Consider the following 14,008-nt stretch of genomic DNA (forward strand, 5'->3'; position numbering starts at 1 on the left):
TTGAAAGATGCAGTAATGACTGGATGGGTTTGCGCTCGCACACATGTACACACACACACAACCATGTAGCAGCCCTGAAAATGTCCAATACTGAAATGCACTGAAGAATGCTACCTATGTTGCTTGCACTCTCACAGAACTAGCTTGCATCCGCTGAAGGAGGTGTAGCTGAAGCTATTTCATATGAAGTCACGATAAATAAGGTTATTCATTTAGAGACTGTGAAGAGACCACTTGACCCTTCATGGGATCTGTATATGACACAAACAGGCATAGTGAAGCACAAAACAGTTTAGTCCAGTCCAGATACAAAGCTAGACATCGCCTGACATCTGATGTGTGGAAACGCTGCTCTTCCAGAAATGAATGCAACTTAGGAAAGAACACAGGTAAATATACCACCTGGTTCAAATGAAGCTGAGAAACCACTTAAGATAAAATTTTTGGGTGTGGTCATAAAGTCAGTTTGTCTTTAGAGAATTGTATGTAAGGAGGCTCTGCCATCAGAGACTGCAACAGACTCTCCTTGTGGATGCTACTGCTATCAGGAACATAGTCTTCTGAGACAAAAGTGGAAAGGGAAAAGATGCCAGGGGCATCTAAGAAAGAGAGAGGCTGTGAGGTTAGGAACCACACAGAGCTCTGACTCCAGCCACAAGTGGTAAGAAGGAAGAGACAGAGGTTAGGGGAGTGCTACCACATATAGCCAGACATGGGGCTATAGCCACAAGCTGTGAGTGGTGATCCTCTAATGGTACTGCTTGGCAAAATTCTCCAGCTCCAGTGTGCTAGGTGTGAATGCACCTCAGTTGAATATGCAGCTGCACTTACTCAAAGAATCAATACATTTGTGTTTTGTTTGCTTGTTTGATTGATATATACATCTCAGCTATCTTCACCCTACTTAATAAAATTGTCTGTGGGTGTTTCTCACAGAAAACTATGGTATACCCAGAAAAATCGCATGACTGTGAAAAGCAGACGTACTTCTCTGAGACTATACACACATGAAATGTGATCCTTCTGTGAGCTGTGGTTGCGTTGATGGAGCTGGTGATGGTGGGGACTCTGGTGAAGAGGGCAGACTTTTTCCTGAAAAGAGAAATTAAAAAATAAATATCACAGAAGGCAAAAGTTAGACAAATTGAAAATATTTCAAACAACATGTAATTTGTGAGCAAGATAAGTATTTTGCAAGTAAAAGTTAAAATAATCAGAAGAAACTTTTTAAATCAACATTCCCTATGATAGGTTTCAGAGTGGTAGCCGTGTTAGTCTGTATCAGCAAAAACAACGAGGAGTCTTTGTGGCACCTTTTACACATTTATTTGGGCATTAAGCTTTCGTGGACCAGAACTCACTTCATCAGATCCATGGAATGGAAAATACAGGAGCAGGTATAAACACATGAAAAGATGCGAGTTGCCTTACCAAATGTGAGGTCAGTCTAACGAGACAATTCAATTGACACCAGTCACTCAATAACAGACCTAAAAGTGGCAATTCTTCAACAAAAAAAATCAAAATCAGACTCCAACATGAAACTGCAGAACTGGCATTAATTTGAAAACAGGACACCATCAGATTAGACTTGAATAAAGACTGGGAGCGGTGGGGTCATTACAAAACCTAAACCTAATTTCCCCAATACTAATTTCTTCTTACTGTTACTCACACCTTCTTTCAGAGCAGCAGCTGTGTTAGTCTGTATCCGCAAAAAAGAAAAGAAGTACTTGTGGCACCTTAGAGACGAACAAATTTATTTGAGCATAAGCTTTCGTGAGAGCTGTAGCTCACGAAAGCGTATGCTCAAATAAATTTGTTAGTCTCTAAGGTGCCACACGTCTTCCTTTTCTTTTCACACCTTCTTGTCAACGGTCTGAAATGGGCCACTCTCATTACCACTTCAGAAGTTATTTTTCCTCCCTTGGTATCCTACTGTCAATTTAATTGTCTTGTTAGACTGACCTCACACTTGGTAAGGCAACTCATCTTTTCATGTATTTATACCTGCCCCTGTATTTTCCATCCATGCATCTGATGAAGTGGGTTCTAGCCCACAAAAGCTTATGCCCAAATAAATTTGTTAGTCTCTAAGGTGCCACAAAGACTCCTCGCTGTTATTCCCTATGATGTCACCACAAAGGATCTTTCCTAGTCCTGGCTTGAACTAAGCAGTCATGGAAAGGACTGTGCCGTTTGCCTTATTTATCCTTATATCACATCTGCTCTTCCTTATTCCTCCCTGGCACCAAACTACTACTGATCACCTCAAGTATTGATCATTCCATCTGCCCATTCCATAAGCAACTTGGCCTTCCCTCAGCACTAAGATTTTCTTGCAAGATGTGCCATTAAGGTACTCGCAGCCACCCTATCTTTTCCACTTCTGGCATCCCTCCTGACCTCTGGAGACACACACACCAACCTCTCTGTTATTTTACTGGTTCATAATCTAATGCCTAAGTTGGAAACTAGCTAGTGTTAATATGAACACTGTAGTATCTATGCTCCAGTCAAGGAGCTCATACCTGCAAGGATCAGGAAAGGGGATCAACGGCAGGAAATCGTGTGTTTAGAATAGATGCCTTTGGTGAAATGACCTACAGGAAAAAGTCACGGAGCTGACTGGAACCAGTAGCAAGGAGGTAGACAGCACTGAATATGTGCAGAGGATTGGGGGAGAAGGAGGGTGGTTCTGGAAGGAGACAGGGAATCATTTGCTCCAGCCAAGAGAAACTTCTGGGAACCCCCTCTGATCCTCGAACTGGTTGCCTCCAAAAGATCTGCATTTAAACCTCTGAAAACCGTTTCTGAGACTCGCCCATTGGGAAATTGGCCAGGTATCTGTCCATCCCTCCCCATCAGGTGAAAAAATATGCATACGAGACCCAGATTAGTTTAGATTTCTTTTCACTACACAAGAATTTCAGAGCATCAGAAAACAATCAGAATGTATATTACATATGTAACATTTAAGCCCAATTTACACTTCTGAGTAACTGACAGTCTCTTTTCCATACCTTCTGTTTGATTTTCTCTTGAAGATTGTACTGCTAACTCAAAAGAAGAAATAATCCCTTCTTGCTCTTGAACACTGGCTGCTTCACTCTCTTTTGGACTGGTTTCATGTTTGTGGTTTTCAATTGGGGCCATGTTCTGCAGACTAGTTAAAAAAAGTTGCTATTTTTAGAGTTTAATTTAATTTCAGGTGTTAACCAATATTTATGTGCAACTGGAGTTCCAGCACTTAATTTTCTTCTCTTAACACAAAACCCTCTAATTTACAAGATTGCGTTGTTTAAATCAAATACATATTTCTGGAACCTATAGTAGAGTGTTGAAATCCTGAATCAAAGCAATAGTTAGTTTTGTTTCAATCTTATAAAATTCATTCTAGAGTAAAAAACTTTAAACTGGAAACTGGACAGTTTTTTTTCCTTTTTCATACTTATACACTGAAATAGATACAGTGTCTTGTGAGAGGGCCTCACTCTACATTGACAGTAAGACACATGTGTCTAGCTTCCAGTCAGGCAAGAACTACTGAAGAGGTGCACCAAAGCTCCAGTACTCTGAAATCATGGAGTTAATGGAAACCCTACAAGGTGATGAAGTACCCTAAGGCAGTGGTTCTCAACCACGGGTATGCATATACCCTTGTGGGTACGCAGAGGCCTTCTGGGGGTACATCAGCTCATCTAGATATTTGCCTAGTTTTACAACAGGCTACATAAAAAGCACTAGCCAAGTCAGTACAAATTAAAATTTCATACAGTGACTTGTTTTATACTGCTTTATATACTATACACTGAAAAGTAAGTACAACATTGATATTCCAATAGTTTATTTTATAAGGTAAAAATGAGAAAGTAAGCAAATTTTCAGTAACAGTGTGCTGAGACACTTTTGTATTTTTATGTCTGATTTTGTAAGCAAGTAGTTTTTAAGTGAGGTGAAACTTGGGGTATGCAAGACAAATCAGACTCTTGAAAAGGGCACAGTAATCTGGAAAGATTGAGAACTGCCCTAAGGGGTCAAACTAGTCCAGACTGCTCCTGAGCTGATGGCTTCCATACACAGTACAATGGACTCCAATAAAAAACTTGCCCTTGGAGCCTTCAAATGAGGCTTTTAACAGGAATCTTATAGAAAGCTTTGATCAGGCAAGGAAAGCTATTAAGCCCTCATCCTGAGATAACATTATTGATTCGATCTTGCATCCCAAAGCAAACCACAAATTGTCTTTGTCCATGATGAACACGTGCTTACAAATGTATTTGAAACTTCCCACATATTAGTTCTGAGTAAAAACAGCAACACAGAAAAAGGAAAAAACAAAACCAAAACCTAACCCAGAAATTATTCTAGGGAGGATACCTGACCCCAAGCTATTTCACAATTACTTGTTATTTCTTTTGCCCCAAGTTTGAGCTAAGAACAAGTGTTGACCAAGTTCCCTCCTTGTTACCAGTCCATGGTGGGTGAACTCAGTGAATTTCTGATTTCAATAGGCAGCTGGAAATGAATCATGACTATAAGTATAACAAGTTTGCTATGAATAGGAAGAAAAACTAAGTTGCATTCAGAATATGTTATATTTTTATGTTTCCTTCCATAGCTGTGCAGTGTTCTACTTCCCAGAAGAGTGAAGTCTGTGTCGGAGCCCCTAAGTAGAATGGACACTGAATTTGTCTGGAAGTAGGAGGAGAAGAAGAGTAGGGAGAAAAATCTTGAGTATTTTAGTTCTCTCAATATATATAAAGAGAGAATCTAAGAGTGAAACTAATGAGCAGAATAACTTTGATAATATTATTCAGACCTGAAGAATTTATTTCCATGAATCACAACGTTTAAAGCCCATCTGTAAACAGTTCATGGCCTGATCCTATACCTGCCTCTGACGATGAATTCAGGACTGGGTCAAATATGTGCTATTTCTTTCTCTGATTATATTAGGCAATCAAATCTTAACACCAAAACCATCTTGTAATGAACAACCTGCCCGGGCTTAAAACAATGTTTCCATTTTTCATACCACCTAACCATTCATATTCTTTATACTTTTATAGAGAAAATAAAGCTTTAACATATTTGTTTACATGCAGCCCCATACTACCCACAATTCCTATTTGGAGTTGCGTAGAACGGTGAATCAAGCTTTCAAAATAAAAAACCTAAAATATTCATTATTAAACTGTAGTAATAATTCATTATTAAACTGTTGGACTAGTTCAATATGCAATTATCTTATTTTTACCTGATATCAACATTATGCGTTTTTCCCAATTTCTTTGGTTTTTCTACTCCTTCTTCAGCATTCCCTTCTTTTGGATCAGCTGGTAACAGTAGGTCATGGCTTTTTGTCAACTTTAAAAAGAAAAGTTGAAAAGTTTTGAGAAAAATCTGTCATTATATACTGTGAGCACATGCTGAATGGTGGGCAGCAAACGGATTTTCAGGAAATAAGCTTTAGCAACAGAGCCAAATTTTGGCCTATATATATAGGTATCACTAAGGAATTACGTTTACGTAATTTATATCAATACCATTACCTGGAGAGCAATACAGGAAGAAATGTGCAGAATTCAGCCCAATGAATTCTACGAGTGACCTAGAACTATGAGGGAACTATCTAGAATCTGGATTGCAGTTTCTGTATTGTTTCCATACCTCCACCGCCATCCAAAATTAATACAACACACAACTGCTTGGACACATTACTCAGTGTGAATACTTTAGAAGTTTTGATTAGATACAGTTATTATCTGTGTGTGAAGTAGCACTCTTTCAAAAGGCTCAAGAAGGCTTCAAGTTAAAGGTGTTAAGAAAAAGACGATCACTCAGTTTTAATAACTTGATTTTATGTTGTTACTCTGTGGAAACTTGATAAAGAAAATGGTAAAGGTAAAAGGAGAGGAAATGAAAGGCAGCAACAAAAAGAAAAGGGGATTAATGAAAGAATATCGGCAAAAAAAGGAAAGAAGAAATTCTGCATAAGTAGATTTAAACATTTTCAATTACCAGGGGATATGATTGCATTGTAGTGGTTCTGACAGCCTTTAGCTCCACCTGTAAATCATCATGCTTTTGAATAGCAATTAGGATATTTTAAAACAGGGTAAAGCTGGGTGGGATGTAAAATAAATCTGAAAGTACCACCATTTTGATGATCGTCACAAGTCATAATTATTGCCCAACTCCACGCCGTGTAAATTATTGTCTGTCCTCCTATTTATTTGTTAAACAATTTGATGCACTAGGTGCTATACAAATCAAAAAAGGAAGAAAAAGGTACCTGGTTGCGGAGGAAACCTCAGGTCACAAAATGCACTGGAAGACCTGAATTAAATTAATCTAGAACAGTTTCTGAACTGGGCAGGTGATGTTACTTACAGATGTGCTCAGTATTTGTGGAAGAAGTTACTTTTGAGGTAGGACTGAACACACTAAATATAACTTATTACCTCTTTAGTAAAATCTGCATTATGCTCTTCTGATCCAGCATTTAGTTGTGTTATTTCTTCTTCAGGAGTTTCATGATTTTGTTCCAAATCATTCTCTCTTATGGCACTCTCTAATTCCTTAATGTTACTAGATACCATATCGTCCTTTCTTCGATTCTGTAGAACAAATGTGATATATGGAGATACTTGCAATAAAAATCCAGTGATATTACTGTATACTCTTTTCCTGTTATGAATAGACTTCCATTATGACCTCTTAAACACTGTTAAAAGTTACTAAAAATTTTTTTAGACTGCTTGACCTCAATTCAAAAGCTCACCTCCCATTTCCTCATATGGGTGGCAGGTTTTTTTTAATGCAAAAGGTAAGAGTTAAAATTCCTTTTGAAACCTTAACTTTAAATATCCTGACTTTTGTGTAATTAAAACATCCAACTGTAATAAGTCAAGAACAATTTCTTGCTTATAGCAGATAGCCATAAATTTTATAACTGCATAAAGTAGGGGGAGCTGGCAGCAACTCTTAAATTTAAGCTGCCTAACATTTTCCATTATGGAAAAAAAAAAAAAAACTTACAACCTTTTTTGAGAAGCGCTAACACCTCCATTGTTTGCAGCAGGCCATTCAAATTTGGTAACCTCAGGCTAGAGGAGTGCCTTTTCTTTATCCCAGGAAATTCCATTTAGGTTTAGCCGGGTTATAAACCGTTAAAAAAATCTACTTCCCTTTCTCCCACTTGCATTCCCAAGGATAATTTTGGCAGCCTGCTATAAATGGACATTCTGACGCGCAAGGCCGATGCCACCACCAAAGCAGCAGCAGCATTTGACTTTGCAACTTTCCCCCCCGCAATATAAATATATATTTTTTTGTTCTAACATATTACTGTGTACACCAAGGAACTTTTGGCATACCTGAGCCAGCTTAAATGGATTATCTCTAACAAAGGATAAGCTCTGTGAAGGAGATGGATCTGAAACGCCAATAATATTTAGCCCCTTTTTCTTCTCTCTCAGACAAGCTTGTTGGTGTCTCTTTATTCTTTCCATCTGTTCCTCCACAGTCATTCGAGGCCGAGTGTTTTCTGCCAGACATAACTGCTCCACTGCACTTCTCGGCCTTTCCTTAAAAGAAAGGAACATACTTTTTTAAAGAGTACTTTTTGAAGCAATGTCGTGAACATATAGTGTGGGTGTTCATTTAAAAAAGCTTGCACTGCACACCTACATTTGGCCTAACCCTGGTATCCCCTATATTAAAACTGGTCAATGCATCAAGTACCAGAGGAAGTTTTAGGGACAGGATTTATCTGCACTAGAAAATTATATCATGGTAGAACATGTTTTAATGTTAAACATGACTGAGCACTCAACGTAGACAAAGACTGGCCTGTTTAATGTGTCAGCTGATTGTGGTTACCGTTGGGTTGGGGCTAATAGATGCAGCTGCCTTTGTTCTTCTTTTGCAGTTACTTAGGGCTAGAAGGGCTACACTAGAAGCACTAGATGCAGATGCGCTGCGTCTGGTGACAATGCCCTAGGCTGAAGGTACAATTACTCCACCTGTGGACAGCGCTTAGGTCGCTGTAAGTTGCGTCTCTCAGGGGTTGGCTTTTTCACACACCCCTGAGAGATCGAAGATCCATCGATTTAAGTGGTAGTGTAGACCTGCCCTGAGGTAAATAAGAGCTGGTCAGTTAATAAGGAGTGGTTACCATGACCAGCTGATATGGCATTCAACTTTATTGTTATTCACATTATTGTAGCACTTAAGAGTCTCAGTCATGGACCAGTACAAACTGACGCGGTACAAATACAGAACAAAAACATGACATTTAACACTGCTAGTTAATGTGTTTCTAACAAGGTAATTTTCCAGTTTAAATAAGCTGGAAATGAATGTCCAATTTTTGAATAGTGCCCACTATAGTTTGTTTTCCAGTCAAAATGAAATGGTTGTTTAAATTTATATAAAGTTGTTTCAATATGAGAACATTACCTGAAACAATGAATTAAGAGGACAGCATAAAATGTCAGTGACAGCACAATTTTTAAGAGATTTTGAAAACTGTATAGAGTAATGAGTAGAAATGCATAAGAATTAAAATCAATATTTCAATAATGGGGGATACAGAGATGGACTTGAAAATATTGTAACTTTCATCCTCGACCCTGTAACTGGATCCAGGGGGGTAGACCTAGGAGCACATGCAGAGCTAGGTGTGGGTTTGGGGGCCGTAAGTTCTTGGATTCTTTAAAAAGTAGTCAATTAAAAAAACCCCTCATTACTAACTATTAGATTACAAAGCAGAGTAATCTAAATGGAGTTTACCATCACTAGTGACCATGCTGATCCCAAATCTTGCCATCTTTATGGTAGATGGCTACCTCGCTTTCTGTTTGCAGACTCTCTCCTAAGTTGCAGAATGACCAGAGAGATGTGTACTGGGACGCAAATGAGTTGGTGTTTTCCTTTTCTGTGCCTTTTTCCTCTTTATCAAGGGCTGTGATTTACAAGAAATGGTACCTCAATCTTACGTTTTTTATCTTACATTTTTTATCAAGCGCTGTGATTTACAAGAAATGGTACCTCGATCTTATAGTGACAGCTGCCTTAAAATGCATATATTTATAGTTACTTCTGATGGTTTTTGTAAATTATACTCTATTGTATTTGGAAAGAAAATTTAGCTTTGCAGTCATCCTTTAACTGAAAATAGTTTTGAAGGTTTCAAATAATTTCTTGAAGAGTTTTTTCCTGATGATCACATATAGAAAGTCTAAATGTTACCTGAACTCCATCTGTTTGAGCACTTTACAAATAATCATATAAGTTACTCAAAGAACATCTCATATAGAACCAAGATTATCAATACATATAAAATAAGATGTTTGGTTGTAAGTGAAGTTACTAGCAATATGAGACCAGAAACTAGGTTATTTAGTGTCTAAGTCCACTAGCCCTCTCTAGAGGGCTATATTACAATCCTTATTAGTTCCAAATCCACATCACAAAATTGCCCCACAGCTTGACATACATATAAGGCAAGAGTGGCCCAGGACTTATATTTGCATGCTGCAGCAAGTCAGGACTCTACTGCAGAGTCTTACACAGCACACCCTAGATTAGGTGTGAATCCAGGTATTGCTGTTTTTCACTTTCCTCAGCACTGAACTTCCAGGAAAAATTTGCTAGGAAATCCACAAGGTTATAAGGTCATCTATTACAAGACCTGAAAACACTGATCCTGCTTCTTGAGGGAGAGAATCCCTGCAAAATTATATGCTGTTACCAAATTCTACTTCTATTAGGAATTATCTTTTACACATCACACACCTCATGCTGGACTAGTGTTTTTTTGATCCAGTCAAAGTGAGGATTACTCACCTTGTGCAGTAACAGGTTCTTTGAGATGATTGTCCCTGTGGGTGCTCCACTTTAGGTGTTTATGCACCCTGCGCTTATAATCGGAAATTTGTGGTAGCAGTGCCTAGTTGGGTCGTACACACAACGTCGCTGTCTTGCACTGCTCCAGGGGTTACACAGTGCCGCGTGACCAACCATCCCTCGGTTCCTTCTCTACCGCAGAGAATCTATATGAAACTCTGAAATAGAGTGGAGGAGGGAGGGCAGTGGAGCACCCCCAGGGACAACCATCTCAAAGAACCTCAGTTACGGCACAATGCTCTCTTCTTCTTTGAGGAATAGACCTGTGGGTGCTCCACTTTTGTGATGGTCGAGTACTGTCCCTCAGTGGAAGGGCTTCGGAGTTGCGTTATTGATGGTGGATAAAACCGTGAGACCAAACTGAGTGTCCGATTATGACTGTTGCTCTATAGCATAGTGCTTCGTGAATGTGTGGGCTAAAGCCCAAGCTGCTGCTCTGAAAATGTTGCTAACGGGAACATTGTTGAGAAAAGGTATGGATGCCGAAAGTGCTCTCAGAGTGTGAGCGGATTCCCTTTGTAAACGAAACTTTTGATAACAAAGGTGGATGCATCCTGATATTTACTTGGATAGTCTCTGTTTTGAGAGGGTTTCCCCTATTGAACATTCTGTTATAGAGACAACTAGTCTTGGTGATTTTCTAAATGTTTTTGTTCTTTCAATGTAGAAAGCTAATGCTCTTTGAACGTCCAGTGTGTGGAGTGATTCCTTTTTTTTGTCTGCATGTGGTTTTGGAAAAAACACAGGTAAGTAAATGGGTTGGTTCAAATGAAAGGGGGATGCAACCTTGGGTAGGAATTTGGGGTGTGGCCTTAAGGTAACACAGCCTTTAAAGAAAGTTGTGTGTGCCCATTAGGGCCCCTATTTCCCACACCCATCTGGCAGAGGTGATGGCGATGAGGAAAGCCACCTTCACAGATAGGTGGAATAGCGAGTAGGTGGCAAGCAGCTCAAATGGTTTTCCCATAAGTCCACGTAAGACGAGGTTGAGGTACCACGTAGGAGGTGGGTTCCTTATTTCGGAGAAGGTGTTCTCAATGCCCTTGAGGAAATGTTTAGTTGTTGGGTGGGCAAATATGGTGACCCCGTCCATCTTATCATGGAAAGCTATGACAGCCGCCAAGTGTACCTTGACAGAGCTTATGAAGAGCCCAGTGTTTTTAGTTCTAATATGTAATCCAGTACCCTTGGTAAGAGGGAGGATATTGGTAAGATCTGTTTGTCTTGGCACTAAATGTTGAACCATTTCCACTTACGGATATACAGGTCTTTCTTGTATTTGTTCTACAGCAATATGTCTTTTACTTCCTTCAAAACAGGCCGTTTCAATTCCTCTCAGCCATGGAGAAACCAGGCTTTGAGATGGAGTATTGAGAGGTTGGGATGGTGGACGTGTCCTGCATCTTGTGCAAGGTGGTGAGGTATTGGGGAAGATTTCGAGGAGAGTGCACCGCCATCTTTAGCAGGTACGGGAACCATGTCTGTCTGGGCCATGTAGGCGCTATTAGGATGACTTCGGATTTGTCCCTCTTGATCTTGTGTATGACCCGGGTTAAAAGTGTGTGGTTGGGGGAATGCATACATTAATGGTGCATCCCATTTTAAGAGGAGAGTGTTGCCTAGAGAACAGGGTCCCCAGTCTGGCTCTGGAGCAATATTGTGGGCACTTGGTGTTCTGTGCTGTTGCAAAGAGGTCTATGACAGGAAATCCCCATAGTTTGAATATTGTATGTAGAACTCCAGGGTCCATTTCCCACTCATGATTTTGTGAGAACTCTCTGCTTAGTGCATCTGCTGTTGTGTTTTGACATCCTAGAAGGTAGGATTCTGATATGTCAGTGTTGTGACTGATGCATCAGTTCCAGAGCGGTATTGCCTCTGGGCATAGGGAGTGTGACTGTGCATCCCCTTGAAGATTTATGTAAAACATGCACGCTACATTGTCCGTGAGCATCCTGATGGCTTTGATTTTTTGTTAGTGGTAGAAAGTGGTTGCCTGTGTTCTGAACTGCCCTTAGTTCCAACAAATTTATGTGCATTTTGGACTCTGATGGGAACCACTGACCTTGTACTGTGTTGCTGAGTCCTTTGTAGAAATGGGACTCCTGTACAGACTTACTTTGATTGTGTCCACCATCTTAATGAGTCCTTTACCTTGTTTGGCAATGTGAGATGTCTGTGTAGGCTGCGCCTGTGAGGTATGTTCACTGTTTGAAGGTAGGCCTGCACGGATCTCATGTGAAGTCTGTTGTGTTTGATGACAAATGACGTTGCAGACGTGTCCCAGTAATTGTAAGCATGTTCTGGCAGATGTTTGTGGATTGTCCATCACTGTTGAAATTAAGTTGATGAGTGTGATGAAGCGTTGCTGAGGTAGTGTTGCTGTCGCTGTTGAACAGTCGAGACAAGCTCCGATGAATTCCAGTTTCTGGACAAGACTCAATGTTGACTTTTAAAGCGTGTTTATTTGTAACCCTACATTTGTGAAAAGGGTTATCGTACTGTGCAGCACTTATTGCTTTGTGTTGTGTTGGTGCCCTTATGATGCAGTCATGCAGATATGGAAATATCATGATTGTCTGCGGAGGAGTGCTGCCACCACTGCTAAAACTTTGGAGAAAATCCTCGGGGCAGCTGACAAGCCGAAAGAGAATACTTTGTGTTGGAAGTGTTGTTTTCCCAGGGTGAACCTTAGGAATCTTCTGTGTGATGGATGGATGGTAAAGTGAAAATACGCATCTTGCAGGCCGAGGGCTAAGAATACTGGAATTATAGTTATTAGTGTCACCATTTTGAAACATTGTGTTTTTACAAACTTGTTGAGTTTTCTTAGATCCAGAATGGGTCTCCACCCACCCATCTTCTTCTGCGCTAGAAAACAGTGTGAGTAAAAACCTTTCCCCCGTGCTGCATTGGTAACGGTTCCACTGCATCTAGGGCTACGAGATAGTTTATTTCCTGTTGTGGCAGGTATTCATGAGATTGGTCAGTGAAGAGGGACAGGGAAGAGGAGTGGGTAGGTGGGATGGAGATAAAAGGGGATGGAATAACCCTGTTGGATAATTTCTAAAAACCCATTTATCTGTAGTGATGGTGTTCCAGACTCGGTACTTGGTGACAGGCGATTTCCGAACGTTCGGGAGATATAGTCTGTTTCCAGTGTTAGAACGTGTGGTGTCTCATGCCCTCGACCACACCTTCAACATTGCTGTCTCAAGGTGGATTGCTGGGATGGCAAAGGTTGGTGTTGGTTTTGTGGATGTCTGGTTTGTCTTTGTTTGCACCGTTGGTCGTATTGCCTGTGCAGTTGCAAGTACGGTGGCGAGCAGAATCTCTGGGTAGAACACCAGCCATTTCTTTTTATTTGCAAGTATGTAAATGCCCAGGGATTTTAATGTTGTCCTTCAGGGTATGGAGGAACTTGTCTGTTTTGGCAGCGAATAATTTTGGGCCTTAAAAGGGCAGGTCCTCGTCCGTTAGAATCACAGAATATGAGGGTTGGAAGGGACCTCAGGAGGTCATCTAGGCCAACACCCTGCTCAAAGCAGGACCGATCCCCAACTAAATCATCCCAGCCAGGGCTTTGTCAAGCCTGACCTTAAAAACCTCTAAGGAAAGAGATTCCACCACCTCCCTCAGTAACCCATTCCAGTGCTTCACCACCCTGCTAGTGAAAAAGTTTTTCCTAATATCCAACCTAAACCTCCCCCACTGAGTAGATCTCCCTGGGGAACCCAGAGAGATGAAGCCATGATGCACAGTGCATGACCACAGATATTGTGATGGAGAATGCAGCCATGTCTGCAGAGTCAAGAGAGGCCTGCAGCGCTGTTCTAGCAATGAGATGGCCTTCAGCGATATTAGCATTAAACTGTTATTTTTTCTCTTCAATAAATTCTGACATTTTCAAAAAAATTCTGTGTATATTTGGACAGTGGGCCTCATAATTAGCTATGCAAAACTGCAGTGTTGCAAATTAATACAACTGGCGGCTAAAGAGGTCTAACTTCTTCCAGTCTCTGTCATTCGGGTTTGTTCTTGTATGGTGTTGTTTCCCCCTCTCATTTACTGCTTCCACCACTAGTGAGTTTGG

At 40.4% G+C, this 14,008-nt stretch overlaps 1 protein-coding gene across 24 annotated transcripts in view; it reads right to left on the reverse strand.

The window, feature by feature from the left end:
• Positions 1 to 14,008, reverse strand: part of PLEKHA5 (pleckstrin homology domain containing A5) — a 273,038-nt gene that overhangs the window by 9,208 nt on the left and 249,822 nt on the right. For 16 of the 24 annotated variants that reach the window (XM_073318870.1, XM_073318738.1, XM_073318772.1 and 13 more), the window contains 5 exons: positions 7,383 to 7,592; positions 6,468 to 6,623; positions 5,261 to 5,370; positions 3,024 to 3,166; positions 1,008 to 1,092 (listed from right to left, as the gene is read on the reverse strand). In XM_073318870.1, the coding sequence (XP_073174971.1) occupies positions 1,008 to 1,092; positions 3,024 to 3,166; positions 5,261 to 5,370; positions 6,468 to 6,623; positions 7,383 to 7,592 (704 nt within the window). Of the gene's footprint in view, positions 1 to 114; positions 252 to 987; positions 1,093 to 3,023; positions 3,167 to 5,260; positions 5,371 to 6,467; positions 6,624 to 7,382; positions 7,593 to 14,008 lie in introns of all 24 variants that reach the window. The other 8 variants (XM_073318746.2, XM_073318948.1, XM_073318957.1 and 5 more) reach the window with 2 other exon arrangements.

Source organism: Lepidochelys kempii, chromosome 1 (genome assembly GCF_965140285.1).
Source record: "Lepidochelys kempii isolate rLepKem1 chromosome 1, rLepKem1.hap1, whole genome shotgun sequence".
Lineage (NCBI taxonomy): Eukaryota > Metazoa > Chordata > Testudines > Cheloniidae > Lepidochelys > Lepidochelys kempii.